Source organism: Melanotaenia boesemani, chromosome 10, assembly GCF_017639745.1.
Source record: "Melanotaenia boesemani isolate fMelBoe1 chromosome 10, fMelBoe1.pri, whole genome shotgun sequence".
NCBI lineage: Eukaryota > Metazoa > Chordata > Actinopteri > Atheriniformes > Melanotaeniidae > Melanotaenia > Melanotaenia boesemani.
The window spans coordinates 9314018-9329680 of NC_055691.1; the positions used below are offsets into that span (position 1 = coordinate 9314018).

The following is a 15663-nucleotide window of genomic DNA, read 5'->3' on the forward strand; positions in this document are numbered from 1 at the left end:
TTTATTTCTTTTCTCTTTTTCCTGTACTATTTTATTGCAATCTGGTTAATTCACATTTAAAAAGCAGTCATTGACCAGACGCACTGAAGTCGATGATATTCATTTTTTACAATAACCGTTTATAGGCCCCATGACTGGAAAACTCAATCCAAAAAAAGAAACATCTGTATGCTTTTCTGCACTTTATTTTCGTTTTCATGTCTTTTTTTCATAGTAATTACAAAAAGGAAAAATATATATAACAATCATAAAAAGGGTAGCTTGGGGGAGGAATATTACGACTGGCAAACAATCACAACACAGCACAAGTACCTACTTACTGCGAGAAATGAAAGGTACAAAAATGAAAAAAAAAAGAAAATTAGCTCATATGGAAAAAATAAAAAGAAAAAAATGGCACCTATGAATACAAGAAGCAACTGAGAGGACAAGAAAGTAGTTTTCCTAAAAACTAAAAAAAAGGAAGAAAAAAGACAAAAATAAAAGGTGTTTTCTCAATTTTTTTCCTTCTGTTTGTTAAAAAGAAAAAAGAAATGTACGACTTGGTGGGAGGAAAGGAGGAGAGACGGGGCGGAGGGAAAAGCTGGTGGGGGTGTTTGGCAGGGACAATAAAAAATACTGCACGTACAATACCTTTGTTCAGCCTTCTCTTTCCTTCATCCAGCGCTTACACTTTTCTCCTCCCTCTTTTTCCTTTCTTTATTTAATAGCATATCCCATTAATATTCCTTTCCCCCACTGCTCCTAATAGCCGCACCCAGTGGCGCGATCGTTAGAGTTTTACATGTGAGTAGCAAATGACACTTTGATTGGCTGTGATGTGGAGATGGGGGTCCCCCGCCGGCTCCGGGTCGGGGGCACGGCTGAGCTGAGAGATCCTGCCGGGCCTCGGTCTCACTGCGCGTGCTGACTCAGTGTGTGGTTCTGCAGGGAGAGAGGGAGAGGGAGAGATAGGGAGAAAAAGTAAGAACACATGATGAGAGAAATAATGGGCTGCATGAGCATAGTGCTTTCCACTTGCCCCCCCACCCAACAGGAGAACAGAAAGGAAGAGAAACACGGCCGCCTCCTGCAGAACCGACGGCGAGGCCTCGCCGCTTCATACGCACCAGAGAAAGAACATTAGAGCAGAAAAGAAAAAGGACTCAGTCTTACGACGTGCTGCATTTTGAAGATTCAAAGATTTTTGATTTACTTTGAACACATTTTACAGAAATTCTGGATGCTGTTGCAACAAAAGATCATGTCAGACGGACGTTTTTCTTTTCCATACATACATCACAACACTTTTTCAGCTCTAAGGTTTTATCAAGATGCTGTGAAGTCACCTGGTCCCTCAGTTTTATTACAGACACGAAGCAGAAACAGCGTAAAAACTGAATCCACCCCAAGATTCAACAGCTGATTCATCAAGTACATAATAACTAGATTGCATTGAGATGACTTTGTCATGAATTGGTGTTATAAATAAAGCAGAACTGAATTGAACAGAAGCTCTTATAGCAGCATTACATTGCTGGATGATGTTATCAGTCTCTCTCATGGCTGTGGATGAGTTTTGATCCACACTTCTTTCCAGCGTAGCTTCAGATCATTGAGGTTTGCAGCGTTTGTCTCTGCAGGTCTCTGAAGGTCCCACCACAGCATCTGAGTCAGTTTCAGGTCTGGACTGGATCATGTCAACACCTTGATTCTGGTTTAGATCTGCTGCTGTGTTTGGGATCATTGTCCTGTTGTATGAGACAGTTTCAGCCAAGCTTTAGCTGCCAGACAGACGGACTCACATCTGACTCTGGAATATTTGTCCAGAGAAGTTCATGGTCCACTCAGTGACTTCAAGGTGTCCAGGTCCTGCTCGGTCTGTCCAGAGGACATTGTTCCAGAAGCCTGGTGGTTTGTTCAGATGCAGCTTTGCCTACCCAAACCATGCTACCATGTTCTTATAGAAGAGTTTCTCCTGCAACCCTTCCAAACAAGCTGTACCAGTTCAGCTTTTTCTAACTGGACTGTCCTGAACTTTAACATTTAACCCACTAAGTGAGGCCTGGAGAGTCTGTGATGGAGCAGTGCAGGTCTGATGTTGGACTGAACAGAACGTTCACTCCTGGGAAGACTGACAGCTGTCAGATGGACTCCAAATAATTTGGAAATGATCTCTCATCATTTCTGATGTCTTTCCTCCTTGGCACTGTGTTAACACCAGCCTAAATTATAGAGGTAATCACACTGATGATGATCAGTTAATCAGATGCATTGATCAGCAGCACCTGGCTGCTACTGACCTTAACTCCTGTGGAAGCAGTAAGGAAGCACTTCATTTTGACTTAATAATGTTGTTGTACATCTGAGGTTTTATTTATGTAACTTTAGGACTCGATATCGATCAGATAAAAACCTTAAGACTGACTGAGGGTACATTTTCTTTTCACACTTGACTGTAATTTAGCCCAGAACAAAATCATTTCGATCATTTTAGTGTTTGTTGTGTTTCTTTTTATTTCTTTGGGAACCCAGGGCCTCAGTGTTTATTCAGATCTGTGAAACCTTTGTGTCTTTTGATATTGTGATTAATATTTTACAGAAAGCATCTCCATACCTCCGAGACGCCTACGCTCGCATCTCTCCAAAGGCATCAACGCACTACGCATCAACACATAACCACAATGCATAAAAACACCTTAAAAAAGAATTAAAATTCAAACCAGCAGCGAGAGCACAAAGGGAGACCGGTGCAGTGATCCACAGGTAAAACTCTGGGATTTACACAGATTTGTATGCAAATTGAGGCTGGCAGGTACACAAACACACAGATACACAACATGCTTAATAATAGGTTAAATTTTCTTAATGAAAGAATGGAAGCATAAATGTGAGTAAATTGGACTGTCAAGGGTTGATTTATGCTGAAAAACACACAAAAATATGCGTCACGCTCACATGATCACACAAACACAACCCCAGCGTGTCCTCTGTGGCTCTTCCCTATCAGCTGCAGAGGGAAACTGAACTCATGATAATCTGGATTTGCCTGTTTGGAACTTAGCTAGCATTACATCTAAAGCTGGGCAGATACTCAGCATGTGTGTGTGCAGAGGATGGGGAGATGATTGGAATGATTTCTTTGGGAATGTGTGCATGTATCAGAGAAATTTCCACTAGGATGCTTTCCTCCTCCTCTCTCTTTATTTTCCCCAGATGGTGCAGCTTCCCCCCGTGAAACATTTCCTACCTTTCTCTCGCTCTCACAAAAACACACACATTCACACAAAGACAAATTCCCTCAGAAATCTTCCTCTATCATCCTCGCTTCCTCACACACACACAATTCCCAGTGAGATCTTCCCAATCAACGCCCCACAACCCCTCCACACCACTAAAAGCAGCTTTCTCAGATTAATCGCTCTCTTTCCAACAGATAGGCCCCACTACGGAGAGAAAAAAAAAGGACAAAAAAAGAACAGTGGATGAGAGAAGGAAAAAGAGGAGGGGATGGGAGGATGAACAGACCAGAGGGGAGGGGAGGGCTGTATGGGGACACAAATGTGAAGGATTATACGTGGTTTGGGGTTGATAAATACTTATTTGTCATTCTATGGGCCTTATCTTGCTGTGCATGTTTTGTTGAGCCCTTTGGTGTGTGTGTGTGTGTGTGTGTGTGTGTGTGTGTGTGTGTGTGTGTGTGTGTGTGTGTGTGTGTGTGTGTGTGTGTGTGTGTGTGTGTGTGTTTGAGAGAGACAAGGCTTCAGAGGCCAAGCTCGCCCATCCAGAGGAAAGCAAAGGGTATTAATGTCCAGCACCAGAGAGGCATTTCCACACAAACGCACACTTAAGAGGAAAGGGTGAAATGAGCAACATAATGAACGCGTCGGTGAGGAAGAGGAGAATGTTTCCGTGGGTTTGTGTGGAGGGACATCTCAGTGGGAGCCGCTGACCCCATTATGATAGAAAACCCTCCTCTCTCCCCGCTGCCTCTCACTCTGTCGCTTTAACTCGTCCTCTGGCTCATTTCTCCTCGCCGCCAGAAGAGGTCAGCCTCATTCTTCTCTATCTGACCACCAGAGGAAGACACTCTCCTGAAGGGGACGCATCCATGTCTGGTTTTTATCTTTACATGCTCGCCTCAAGCATGACCTCCAAAACCGAAGCCATAAAAAAAAAAAAAGATCTTTAAAAAAATGGTAAATAAGACTGCAAAATGAAAAGGGAAGTAGGAAGGAACTGGAGAGGGAACGTGTGAGACTTGTTTTCCCTCTGGGTCTGACTGCTGCTGTATCGATTAGTAGATGGAGGAAGGAGGGATGCAAAGGAAGGAAAGAGGAAGAGGAGGGAGGGAGGCCGCGGTCACTCCCTGGAGGAGCCTCCAGAGCTGCAGAGGACTGCTGGAAATAGCCCAGAAGGAGAAGACGAGAGGGAGGGATGAGAGGAGGGTCGCGGACAGACAGATGACAGCCTGCCACACAGCTCACTTCATAAGAGACAAACACAAACACCTCCTGGTTACTTCTCTTCATTTATGTAGTTGTTGAAGGCTTAGTATTGATTATGCAGGGCTGAAATCGATCGTGTGTGAGAGTGTGTGTGTCACAGTGTGACATCTGCTCTACAGCAGAGTAATTGATATATTCTACATAAAATGGGTGACAGAGTGAAGGAGTAGAGGAGGAGTAAGACAGAGAAGCATTGCTTTTACATTTCTATGGAGCTAAGGCAGGCAACTTTTACCTCCATATCTGAAACTGTAACAAGTACAAGAAAAAAAATCTACAAGTATGGATTAATTTCTGAGAGTCTGAAAGTACAAGTCAGTTTTATAGGTACAAAACACTTTACAAGTGTACTCAAGAACCAATCCGATTTTGCCAATCCCAAACTTCTTCATCCAGGATGCTGAGTGACGTTGCAGCTGAGTTTCGCTTTACGCATCGCATCACATGCTGGCAAACAGATACAAACTGTGTAAACAAATGTACGAAGACATTATTGGAGGAAGAGAGGAAAAGAAAAAGAGAGCAAGAGACAAAAAAAGAGTCAAGATAAGACTGCCCTATACTGTGTGCCACAGTCCTGCAGGTTTTAGATGTTTCCCTGTTTCATCACACCTGGGTCAAACTCTTTGTGTTTCATGAGGATAACTCAACTCAGATTTGGGCCAATCTCTCTCATTATTATGTTTGTCTCTTTGATAAATGAACTGTTGTTTGATGCTTTGGCATGCAGTGTGTTATGGACATGTCAGAGTATGTGTGAGTGAAAGAAGATATCTTCATAGGGGATGAATCTCTTGAACTAAATACAAATTTGACCCTTTCATTAATTAATTAAGTTTCCCCTCAACCCAAGAGGAGGATGGCCACCTTTCCTTTCATCATTCATGATGTTCTACTACATTCTCTAACATGAACACTGCTTTGGCTTTATACTTAGTGCTCGTAGCAGAGGGGGTGTGCGGCGTGCTGAGAACAGCCAAGCCCAGACCAGTCGATACCGAGGCCCGTCATTGTTTTTCCTAAACTGCTTAGAGAGAGCGAGGCTAAAGCCTGCAGAGCCACGGGCTCAGGGGAAATATGGCCCTGTCGCATTACCCATGTGCAACCCTGCCACACACAGGAATGGATTCTCAGACTTATACTCCAAGCTCTAAGCTCATGCATGTAAGGACACGTAATGCCAAGAAAAAATGGAAGACAAGAAAACAGGGCTCGACGCGGACTCTCTGCCTCATGGGGAAACGGAGAAGGGGATGACAGAAGAAAGGAAGAGATGGAGATAAGAAAAATCTAATTTGTCTTGTTCTGTTTCTCTCTGCTCACCATACAGACAAGAAGGTTCATTTGTGTTGTGATGATGCTGCAAGCTGTTTCAGAGCTGAGGAAGAGCAACACTGTCATCTTTAACCCTTAAAACTCTGCAAGATCACCAGCGCCCACACCAGTGCTATCACTTTAATCATCACCAGTTACAGTAGTGTGTAGCTCTGAGGGGTAAATTGTGATGAATAGTTTATTCTTGAGGTGATCTACAGAAGTTTTCCACTCATTTATATCACCTCCAGGAGGTTTACAATCCAGCCACTAAATGTAGTGTTATTTCAAAGACTATCTGGTAATCCACAATGATCCATGATAACAGCATTATTTATCACATTTTCATCATAAAAAAAAATCACTATCACTACTATGCTGCTAAGAGACCTCTATTTAGACCTGGAAATATGATGAATCCACTTCCTTTCAAACCTTTCACCAATCAGAGAGCTTAGATTGACGGTGATGTCCACTCAGGAGCAGCCAAATATCAACCAGTGAGCAGAAAGTTCTATGTGTGTCGGAAAAGAAGAAAACTAATGTTCCTTTATGGCTGGAATAAACTCAAGAAGACGTTTCTGATGCACGGTGGCGCCACAAAGCAGCTGAGCTGGAGTTGGTTTAGTGAGGATAGCAGGTAAATAGTAGCAGAAATAACTGGAAATGAGGACAAAGTGGAAATATGGAAATAGTTTCTGTTGTGTGTTTGTTTCAATGCCAATATTTTTCTCCTGAAATCAAAGACTTGAGAGAATGATGTGCAGATGAGAAAAGGCTTGGTCACTGTTGATCTGTGTGTTATTTCTACAAAGTTCTGTTAGTAATAAATTCTGCTTTCTTCTTCTGGTCTGCCTTTATGCTGCTATATCTATTCATACATTCATTTTACATCATTTTAGCCTCATAATCTGACAGCTGAGGCTGGAAACATCATATCTGATGCTGACTGAGGTTAAAAGCTTTGGACTTCTACAGGCATTCTTATATTTAAAAATGAAATAGGCAGACCAAAAATAGTGAAAAATTAAGTTTTAAGGGTTAAAATTGATCAGAAACCAAAGAAACGTTCAGGTATCCGTCTGTGTTGAAAATCTGACCTGAATATGACATCAGATTAAAGTCTAATCAGAACATATTCTGAGTGTAGGAAGTCTGTAATAATATAACAACTACACCTTAAAATACAGGTGCTGCGTCTCTACCGACACAGGAAGAGGAAGAGCTGCTGCTGGAAGGATGCCGAGAGTCTGTGTCAGCGTGTGAATCTGTGTCAGATATGTGTGTTTCATCTCTGTCGCTGCTTTTAACAGCAAATGAAAAATCACCTTTGCTACCTTGTGGTCTTCTCTGGGTTCAGAGTATTTATAGTGCAGATTTGACACGCTTCCAACAACATGAGGACGTCTATGTCTCAGTGTGTGTGTGTTTGTCTGGGACGAGCAGATGGACTGTCTTAGCCCTCTTCCTCTGCTCCCTGGCTGGTCTTTAGCCCCACCCGTCCAGGACAGGATGCTGCCTCGGGAGTAGATCAAAAATAAACGCACCCCCTACCCTCAACATCCCACCGACACGGATTCCCTGCTCCCCTCCAAGTCTGCCATTTGTCTCCATCTTTGTCTCCATGGTCTTTGTCTCTTTTCCTCCAATTGTAAACAACAATGCATCATCTTCAGCTTCTTTTCTTCGTCCAGCCGAGACACGATAACCGACACCCAGGGTGACCTCCCTGACCACATCCTGTTTGGATTGCCCCCCTTCCTTTCCATCTCCCATGGGGACTTCCACTCCCCTGCTGCTACTGGTCCGTCCAGCCATGTTTTGGACCGGTAAACACAACCCAAAAATACACTCGCAGCATGAAGGGAACAAGAGCTCCTAAACACAACGTCAAACACAAACACGGATGAGTCTCCACCAGATTCACGCTCCCTGCTGAAAGCTGTTACACAAACCAGGAAGTGACCTCACCTCCTGCAGAAAGGACCCATCATTCACTACCAGTAACGCAACCCGCTAAAGAAAATGCTGTTGGTGTGCTGACTGAAACTGAACACACAGAAAATCACAAAGTACTGAATGTATGACGCAACACACTGACGAAAGAGAAAAGATTTAAACACACACTCTTGTATGTTCCCAACGAGACACAGCGTTTAAAATTTACAACAGTTCATGAAAACAGACAAACAAGAAATAGAAAATAACATGCCGATGTATGCAGAGCATGCTAGAGACTAGGAAACAACCTAAAAACAGGAACAAGTTCTCAGGGAGGATCTCACAAAGTCACTAGTGAGTCTTTCAAGTCTGCAAATGGAATCATGTGAGAAAATTTCAGGTGCTTTTGTAGAATATTGAATGATGATGGAGCAGAAAAGGAGAAAGTTTTCTTCCTGTGCTCTGTACGCGCCGACAGAACAGAAAATATGACAAACTGCCGACTGTAACTACACTGTTTATATGATATAATCTGATTAAAAAAAAGGCTGATGAATATGAACAGATTTATAAATGGAATGATACCAGTGGACTTTCCTCGGTGAAGCCAATGAAAACCTTAACATACTGTGGTGTTTTAAAGGCTTATAGCCAGTTACAGCCCTTTGATTGATGTTAAAGCCCTTTGATAGAGGCCAACAGATTAAGAGAGTAAGCTGACATTATGTATATAAAATCTCTTTAAGCTTTAAACACATGCATGTAAACCCAAAATAGGTAAATAAATTGAGGTGTTTAGGTGTTAAAGACTAAGACTGGTGATGATGTCCATCCCAAACCAGTACGACTGCCCTCCTGTGACCTGTGGTTTGTCTGTATAGCCCCTTTCCACCAGCAGGTCTGGGTTGGTACTGGACAGTTTGGTTCAATAAATCCTGATCTGTGTTTTATAGCCAGCCTGGTAGATAGCGATAGATTCGTCAGCTATGTAATAGCATGATGTCATAGCGGCGCCGTCCTTGATTATAAGGAAGCAGAAAACGACACAAAGAGGGAGAATGGTGGACTCTTATAGTTTGTGTTCTTTCTTCTTAGTTTGTGGCTTTAAACAACAAAATATCCACAGTATATTTAAACATGGAGCTGTTGCTGCTTTTCTTAATGTCAAGCTGCACAGGAAGTGATGACTCTTTTGACCAATCAGATTGCAGCGTGTCAAGCTCCACCCCTTTGGGTTGGATCGGTAAAACTGGGACCTGATCAGAAGGGTCCCAAAAAGTGGGACTGTTTGGGTTGGATATTCTGGTAACCTTCCCAGTTTTTGCAATTGGAAACGCAAAAAATGGATTTTGACCCATATTGTGCCAAACCAGACCCGTTACTATAGAAACGGTGCTTATGTGTATTCAGAGGCAGTGGCCAACGAACTTTGAAAGACCTGCATTAACGTGCAATAAAATCATTGTGTCAGCGTTAATCAATCAATGCAATAATCCAATAATAATGAGTTAATGTGTCCAGGCCTAACAAAGTCAAACATATAAGAATAAAAATAAATTAGATAAATAATAAATAGAATCTGTAATATTTGCACTTATTAATGTGCTGACCAGGGAACATTTTAACTGTCCTAAATATGATGCTTTCCAGATGTGCAGAAAGTGTAAAAGTCACTCACCAGGACTGATAGACATCATGCAGAGTCTGTGACACACTGCCTCTGTCTACCTGTCATACACACACTAACACACAACCCAAACGACAGGAACATGGCCCAAGCTGTTAAGAGACCCTCCAGGTGTTGGCGCAAAAAGTGAAATTCTTCTCTTCCCTCTTCGTCCTACTTGTCTGCCTTGCATCAAAGCAATGAGTATGCTCATATTTCTATCCTGTTCCTTCCTCACTGGTTCCAGCTGTGTTCATCACCTTTTACCAGGTTCAAGTTCCTCAAAGCTTAAGTACAAACCACACAAAAGCCATAAAAGCGTCTGGATGATCTAAGATTTTCGGTCTTCGGTTTAAAAGCAGAACGCGCAGAAACAGGATGAAGACTGCTTCCGCTCAGGTGTTCAGAGAACAGTCCGCTCCAATAATGCTGCTTCGTTTTGTTGATGTGCTTCTCTTGGTTTTATATTAGTTCAGTGGTTCTCACACTTTTCCCATTGTACTCCCTGTGGAATAAATCTTCAGCCCAGTGCCCCCTAACCCAGAGGTGTCTATTTACATTTTAGGTCAGGGGCCAAATTCAGTCTAATCTCATCTCCAGTTGGCTGGACCAGTAAAATAACAGCATAATAACCTATAAATAATTAAAACTCCACAGTTTTCCCTTTAACGTGCTCATGACAGTATTTTGAATTTTTTTTGCCATGTTCTATAAACCAAAAAGTCATTCCTGATGATCTACAGTTACAAGTGTGCCTGCATAAAATAGTTATAACCATGAAACCGCCACCATTTGGGCAAATTTGACCAAACTGTGTTGCTGCTGACAGACTGAGGAAAAAGACAGAAGTGACATCAGCGCGAGAACGCCTGCCAGCTCTGCTGACAGGACATGTTTTTTTATTAGTTTTAGCAATGAACAGTTATAACTATGCCTTCATGTATTACTGCGGGTGGAGCAGGTGTGTGGATGACAATACGGCACAGTTCGGAAATTTTCTGCTTCACCTTCTCCTGCTCCCAACACCAAACACTCTCCTCCTCTGTCGTCATGCTCACACACAGATCACACTGGCAACCACAACAATGAAAAATAGGAGGCTATTGCTTTTATTTTAACATTAAAATGGTCACAATTCTATAACTAATCACTAAAACGGCTACCAGCAGTCATTTTGACCACTACATTTAAACTTCAATTCCTTTAATAGCCAAATATCTACCTAAAACAATAGCTAGCGTGTAATAATAATAACCCTAATCAAATTATGTTTTACAAAACAAAGAATAAAGCAACAATTATAGCCCTGTTTTCCACAGAAACAGACTAAATCTAAACTTCAATTTATACAGCCTGAATATATTTTTATATACGTATAGCGGAGCAGGGTGGATAAACCTGGAGTGTTAAAGCACACCCAGACAACATGACAAAAAGCAGGGGTGATGCTAGATGTTACCGTCATAACAATCTATTTACTGAGGCTAAAACAGCTATTTAGAAGTCACAGCAGCTTAGATCAAGTCTCTGCTCCTGCAGCAGCGTCAGTACACAGCTTTGCCTGCTGCCGGAGTTTTTCTTTTTAGATTTTTAAATATTTAATCCCAGGTATGGAGTGAAAAATCCAGCATGTCACATGATGATCTGAGTAACTTTCCCAGATCTATAAGTTTTTATAAATGTACATACGTGTACATTTCTACATGTGTAGTAATCCTACAACTGAACTGACTCACCTCATCATGCAAACTGAAGTCACATGTATTAAGTAAGAAAGATGTGAAAGACAGAACGAGTTATCCCTCCTTTATATTTTCTCACATACCCTCTAGAGTGTCTCCAAGAACCTCATTTGGGAAATATTGTATTAATTCATCCTAAGTGTTATAACGAAGATGAATCTTAGTCATCATCCTCCATCAAAACAGCATCTGTGTCTGCCTCTTCCTCACCGTTTGGTTATAAATCTCTTTTTGTTTCTGTCTGTCTTCTCACTGCTGGTAAAAAAAATAAAAAAAACTTCAAGACTGGGGGATTGGTGGAGGTAAAAATATGTGAGTGTGAGTCCCAGGTCCCCATTCTAATAACACAGAGTCTCCCAGTGAGCACTGGGGCAGCTGAGTTCGCTCCCCTGGAACGCCACAGGGATCTACGGATCAAATTCACACACACATCTATTCACACACACACACACAGACACACACAGAGCCCAGGGATACATGGATCAGAGAGTACACACTATGACTTGACACGCACACATATACATACATACATACATACATACACACACACACACACACACACAGAGCCCAGGGATACATGGATCAGAGAATACACACTATGACTTGACACACACACACACACACATATATATATATATATATATATATATATATATATAGATAGATAGATACACACAAACACAAGGCTTATTGCCAGTTCAGCCACGTCCACACCTTTCCATAATTCAGTTAGAGGGAACAGTGAGGCTCTTAGATTCAGACAAAGATAACATTATTCACAGACAGACTGCTAAACACAGCTCGTTTCACACACACACACACACACACACACACACACACACACACACACACACACACACACACACACACACACACACACACACACACATTCTGCTCTGACACCAACAACAGGCAACATCCATAAATGCTCAGCGGTTCTGTGCAATGATTTTATTAATTTCTTCTGCTTTGATTTCACTTTCCAGATGTGGAGGAAAAGCAGCAGCTGCTGCATGATGGTTACTGACAGTGCACTCTTGAGTTAGCTGTACCAACCTGGCGTCCACATAAGTGGACAGCACATTGTTGGTTATCTCCACCATAATGGTGACGTTTTTGTAACCTGTTCACAAACGTGGACGCTTATACTGCCACCTGGTGGTGTCAGAGGAGCAAAACACCCAGTAACCTAATTTCAAGATGGCAGCGAACAACTCTGAAAAGTCAGCCACACCCAGGCAGAACATCGACAAGGTGAAAAATCTAATAAGATTTTATTGTTGATTCTAGTTACGTTATGCATATTAGTGTTGTTTGTTCATTATGGCACACAAATTTGACAAACATTTATGACGGTAATGATCTAGTATGCCACTGTTTAAAATGTAAAAATGTTAGGTCACTGTTAGCATAAAACGTATGTTTGGGAAGACTCTGTAAGAAAGCATTAGTTTATAACAGAAAAATTTACAATGAACGTGTAGTAGACTCAGCTCAACTCAACTCAGCGGTAGAGCAGCTGTTTAGACGACCCCGTAGAGGATGCTGATTAACATCCTCCACAACAGGAAGCAGTGAGGAGAGTACACAATTACACCAACAATCATAAAGTAGTAAAGAAAATAAAACAATAACAAATTAAATACAGAGTTAATATTTCTCAAAAAATAATTAGCGTCTCATATTCAGTCAGTTGAAGTCCAGAAAAAATAGATGTGTTTGACAAATATTTAAATGATTGAATGAGTGGTGTAAACATGTAGAGGTAAATCACCAGCAAAACAATGAAATAGTACGTTCTGCTTAACAAAAATAGAACCTAATGGCAATATGTACAAAAGTCCCAATATGGACCCCAGGGGAACCCCAAAATGAAGAGGGGCTGCTGAAGAGGAATGAGCCCCTCTTTATGGGGTTTGGGGGGGTGGGGGGAAACAGAATTCTCTGAGTCTACAGTTAAAATAATCTCTTTAAAAGCCTTAAAAGGGCCATCTCTGTGCCGTGGCGTGACCTAAAACCTGACTCCTCACAAATGTCATGTGTTTCCAAAAATTTTTGGAGTTGATTAAAGACTACTTTCGATAAAACTCTTGAGAAAGAAGCTAGTTTAGATACTGGCCTGTAGTTAGAGAAAACAGTTGGGTCGAGATTTTTCATGTTTAAATGCATCAGGAACACAGCTGATGATAAACTGATTATTACCTGTTCCCACAGACAAAAAGGACCCTCGTGGTCTGGAAAAGTTGTAGTTTTGGTGCATTACAAAAAAAGAATAAAGTAGAAGCACAATGTCAAGGTTTTAGGATGTGATTGGATGTTGTTTTTGTGAAATGTATTTTATTTTATATCTGTGTTAAGAAATGGAAACAGTTATGAGCAACAGTGACATTAAAATGGTTCTAAACAGTGTTTAGGATGGAAGTAAATAAATTTGCCTTTTGTTACAAAGTCTTGATTGTGTTCTGAGAGAACTCAGACCGAGTCTCCACATGTGTGGACATATTTTTTTCAAAAAGAGAAAAATATCTGGTTATTATATTTATTGGTTCATCCTAACCACAGATAACTAAAAGAAATCTAAAATGTAAGTCAAAGCAAAGCTCGCGTCTTAGGAGGTTGAACATTACCAGAAATAGGTCAGACATTTATTTAAACAGTTTCCCTTACTTAAGAATGGCTTCTTGTCCGTCACGTTTCCATGGATACTATTTCTGATGAGGCCTTGGTCAACAGAAGATGGATCAGCTGAAGGTCCAGATCCAGGACGACTAAGCCTTGATGGACTTGTGCTTTGTATGTTTGTACATGGTTTAAGTCTATGTTTCTCAAAACATAGACTTAATTTACAAAAAATTAAGTAAAGCAATTTATTAATAGAGACTAGACATAAAAAAAATTTGTATAATAATAAAATATTAAATATATTCAAGATATATGCTAAAATCTGTCAAACTGTCTTACGTTTGGATCAGTTTGCATGATAAGATTTAAATCATCTGTTATGTGTTGATGGTTATTCCCTTGAGTTAGGCAGCTTTATTATGTTTGAAGGATTCATAAGTCAGAGTTAAGTGGCTTAATAAACAAAAAGCACATACTGTACTGGAACCGTGTTCAGGTGATGTTTTAGCTGAGAAAAACTTCACCAATTGTTTTTCTTCACTATAACCTGCTTTAATAACATATTGGGCCCAAAAATACACAAAAATCATCTAATCTCAATATAAAACATTGAGTTAACTCAATGAGTTAACATTCAGGTAACTCTTTCTATGACAAAATGATGAAAAAGTACTAAATATTTCTACCATCTCAGCCCACTGTTGAGCTGGGACAGAGTAAAGGGTTAAGGACACACTGCTCACCACACTGCGATAAGCCAAGTTTCCATCTAACAGCTTGTTAGATGGGTTATTTTTTATAATCTCATTGTTTACTAAGTTGTTTGTTATGTGTCGACACAATTCTGGTTCATCCCCCGAGTTAGGGGTTTGCTTTATGCCTGAATGATTCATAGACCAGTAGGAAGTTGCTTAACAAACTGGCAACCACTCTGGACACTTGTCAATCACATTTTAAAACACATTTTTACTCACTGGCTTTTAGCACAGCATGTGAATTATCTGGTCTCTGTCTTTTTATGTATTTTTAGCCATTTATTTATTTTTACTGTATCTTAGTCTTGTAACTGTTTAACAGCCTCCTCTACCGTTTGGTAGAGCAAATTTCTCACTGACTACAATGAATTTTATTACAAATTTGTTGAAATAAACCTTTCCGAACCTTATCTAACACTTTGTTTGGGTGTGTAATGCCAGAAGTAATTGTTTGTTATCTCATTACTGTTTTGAATTTTCAGCATTTTCTTATTGTTACTGTTATGTCCCACTCTAGGGGTGTGGGAGGGAGTAACAAAAGGTGTGCCATGGACAGATGTAAAAGTGAAACAAAGCAGGTTTTATTGTTGTGAGCATAAATAAAAATTGAAACCAGGTGGCAAACATAATCCAGTGTTGGGGTTAGTGAAACTGCTGAAAGAAACACCAAAAGGTTATTACTAAACCTTACTCAAAATCCGCTGGATAAACCAAACTAAGATTATACAAACAAAAGAGTGCACATAAACCGACGTACTTAACTAAATAACACAAGTGCAGCAGTCACAATAATCTAAGTTAAATACATTCACAACCAAATAGCCTAAGCTAGCCCAACATTGTCCTAAGAAAGAAACCCTCTTACGGCGCACGTTTCAACTGGCTAAAGAGTGTAATGTAATAAACATTGTCCATTGTCCTCTAATATCTAAACACGAAGGTTGAATCAAAATGCAGAACACAAACTAACTCAAAACACAGCCAAAACAAGCTGTGTGCTACACGAAGGTAAAGCCCAATCAAAACAAGACTACAATTACTTCCACAAGGGAAAACACAAACAGCCAGGTTTAACCCTGCTGAAACCTACTAAAAGGCAACCAATTTAAGCACAGCAAACACACAGTCTAGTAACG

The 15663-nt window shown here is 40.7% G+C and overlaps 1 protein-coding gene across 7 annotated transcripts in view; it reads right to left on the reverse strand.

Annotated features, from left to right (window-relative positions):
* The window catches only part of znf423 (zinc finger protein 423), a 177248-nt gene continuing 161585 nt past the window's right edge, over positions 1-15663 (reverse strand). For all 7 annotated transcript variants that reach the window (XM_041997579.1, XM_041997577.1, XM_041997578.1 and 4 more), the window contains one exon: positions 1-924. In XM_041997579.1, coding sequence (XP_041853513.1) covers positions 895-924 — 30 coding nt within the window. In that variant the 3' untranslated portion in view covers positions 1-894. The remainder of the gene's footprint in view (positions 925-15663) is intronic.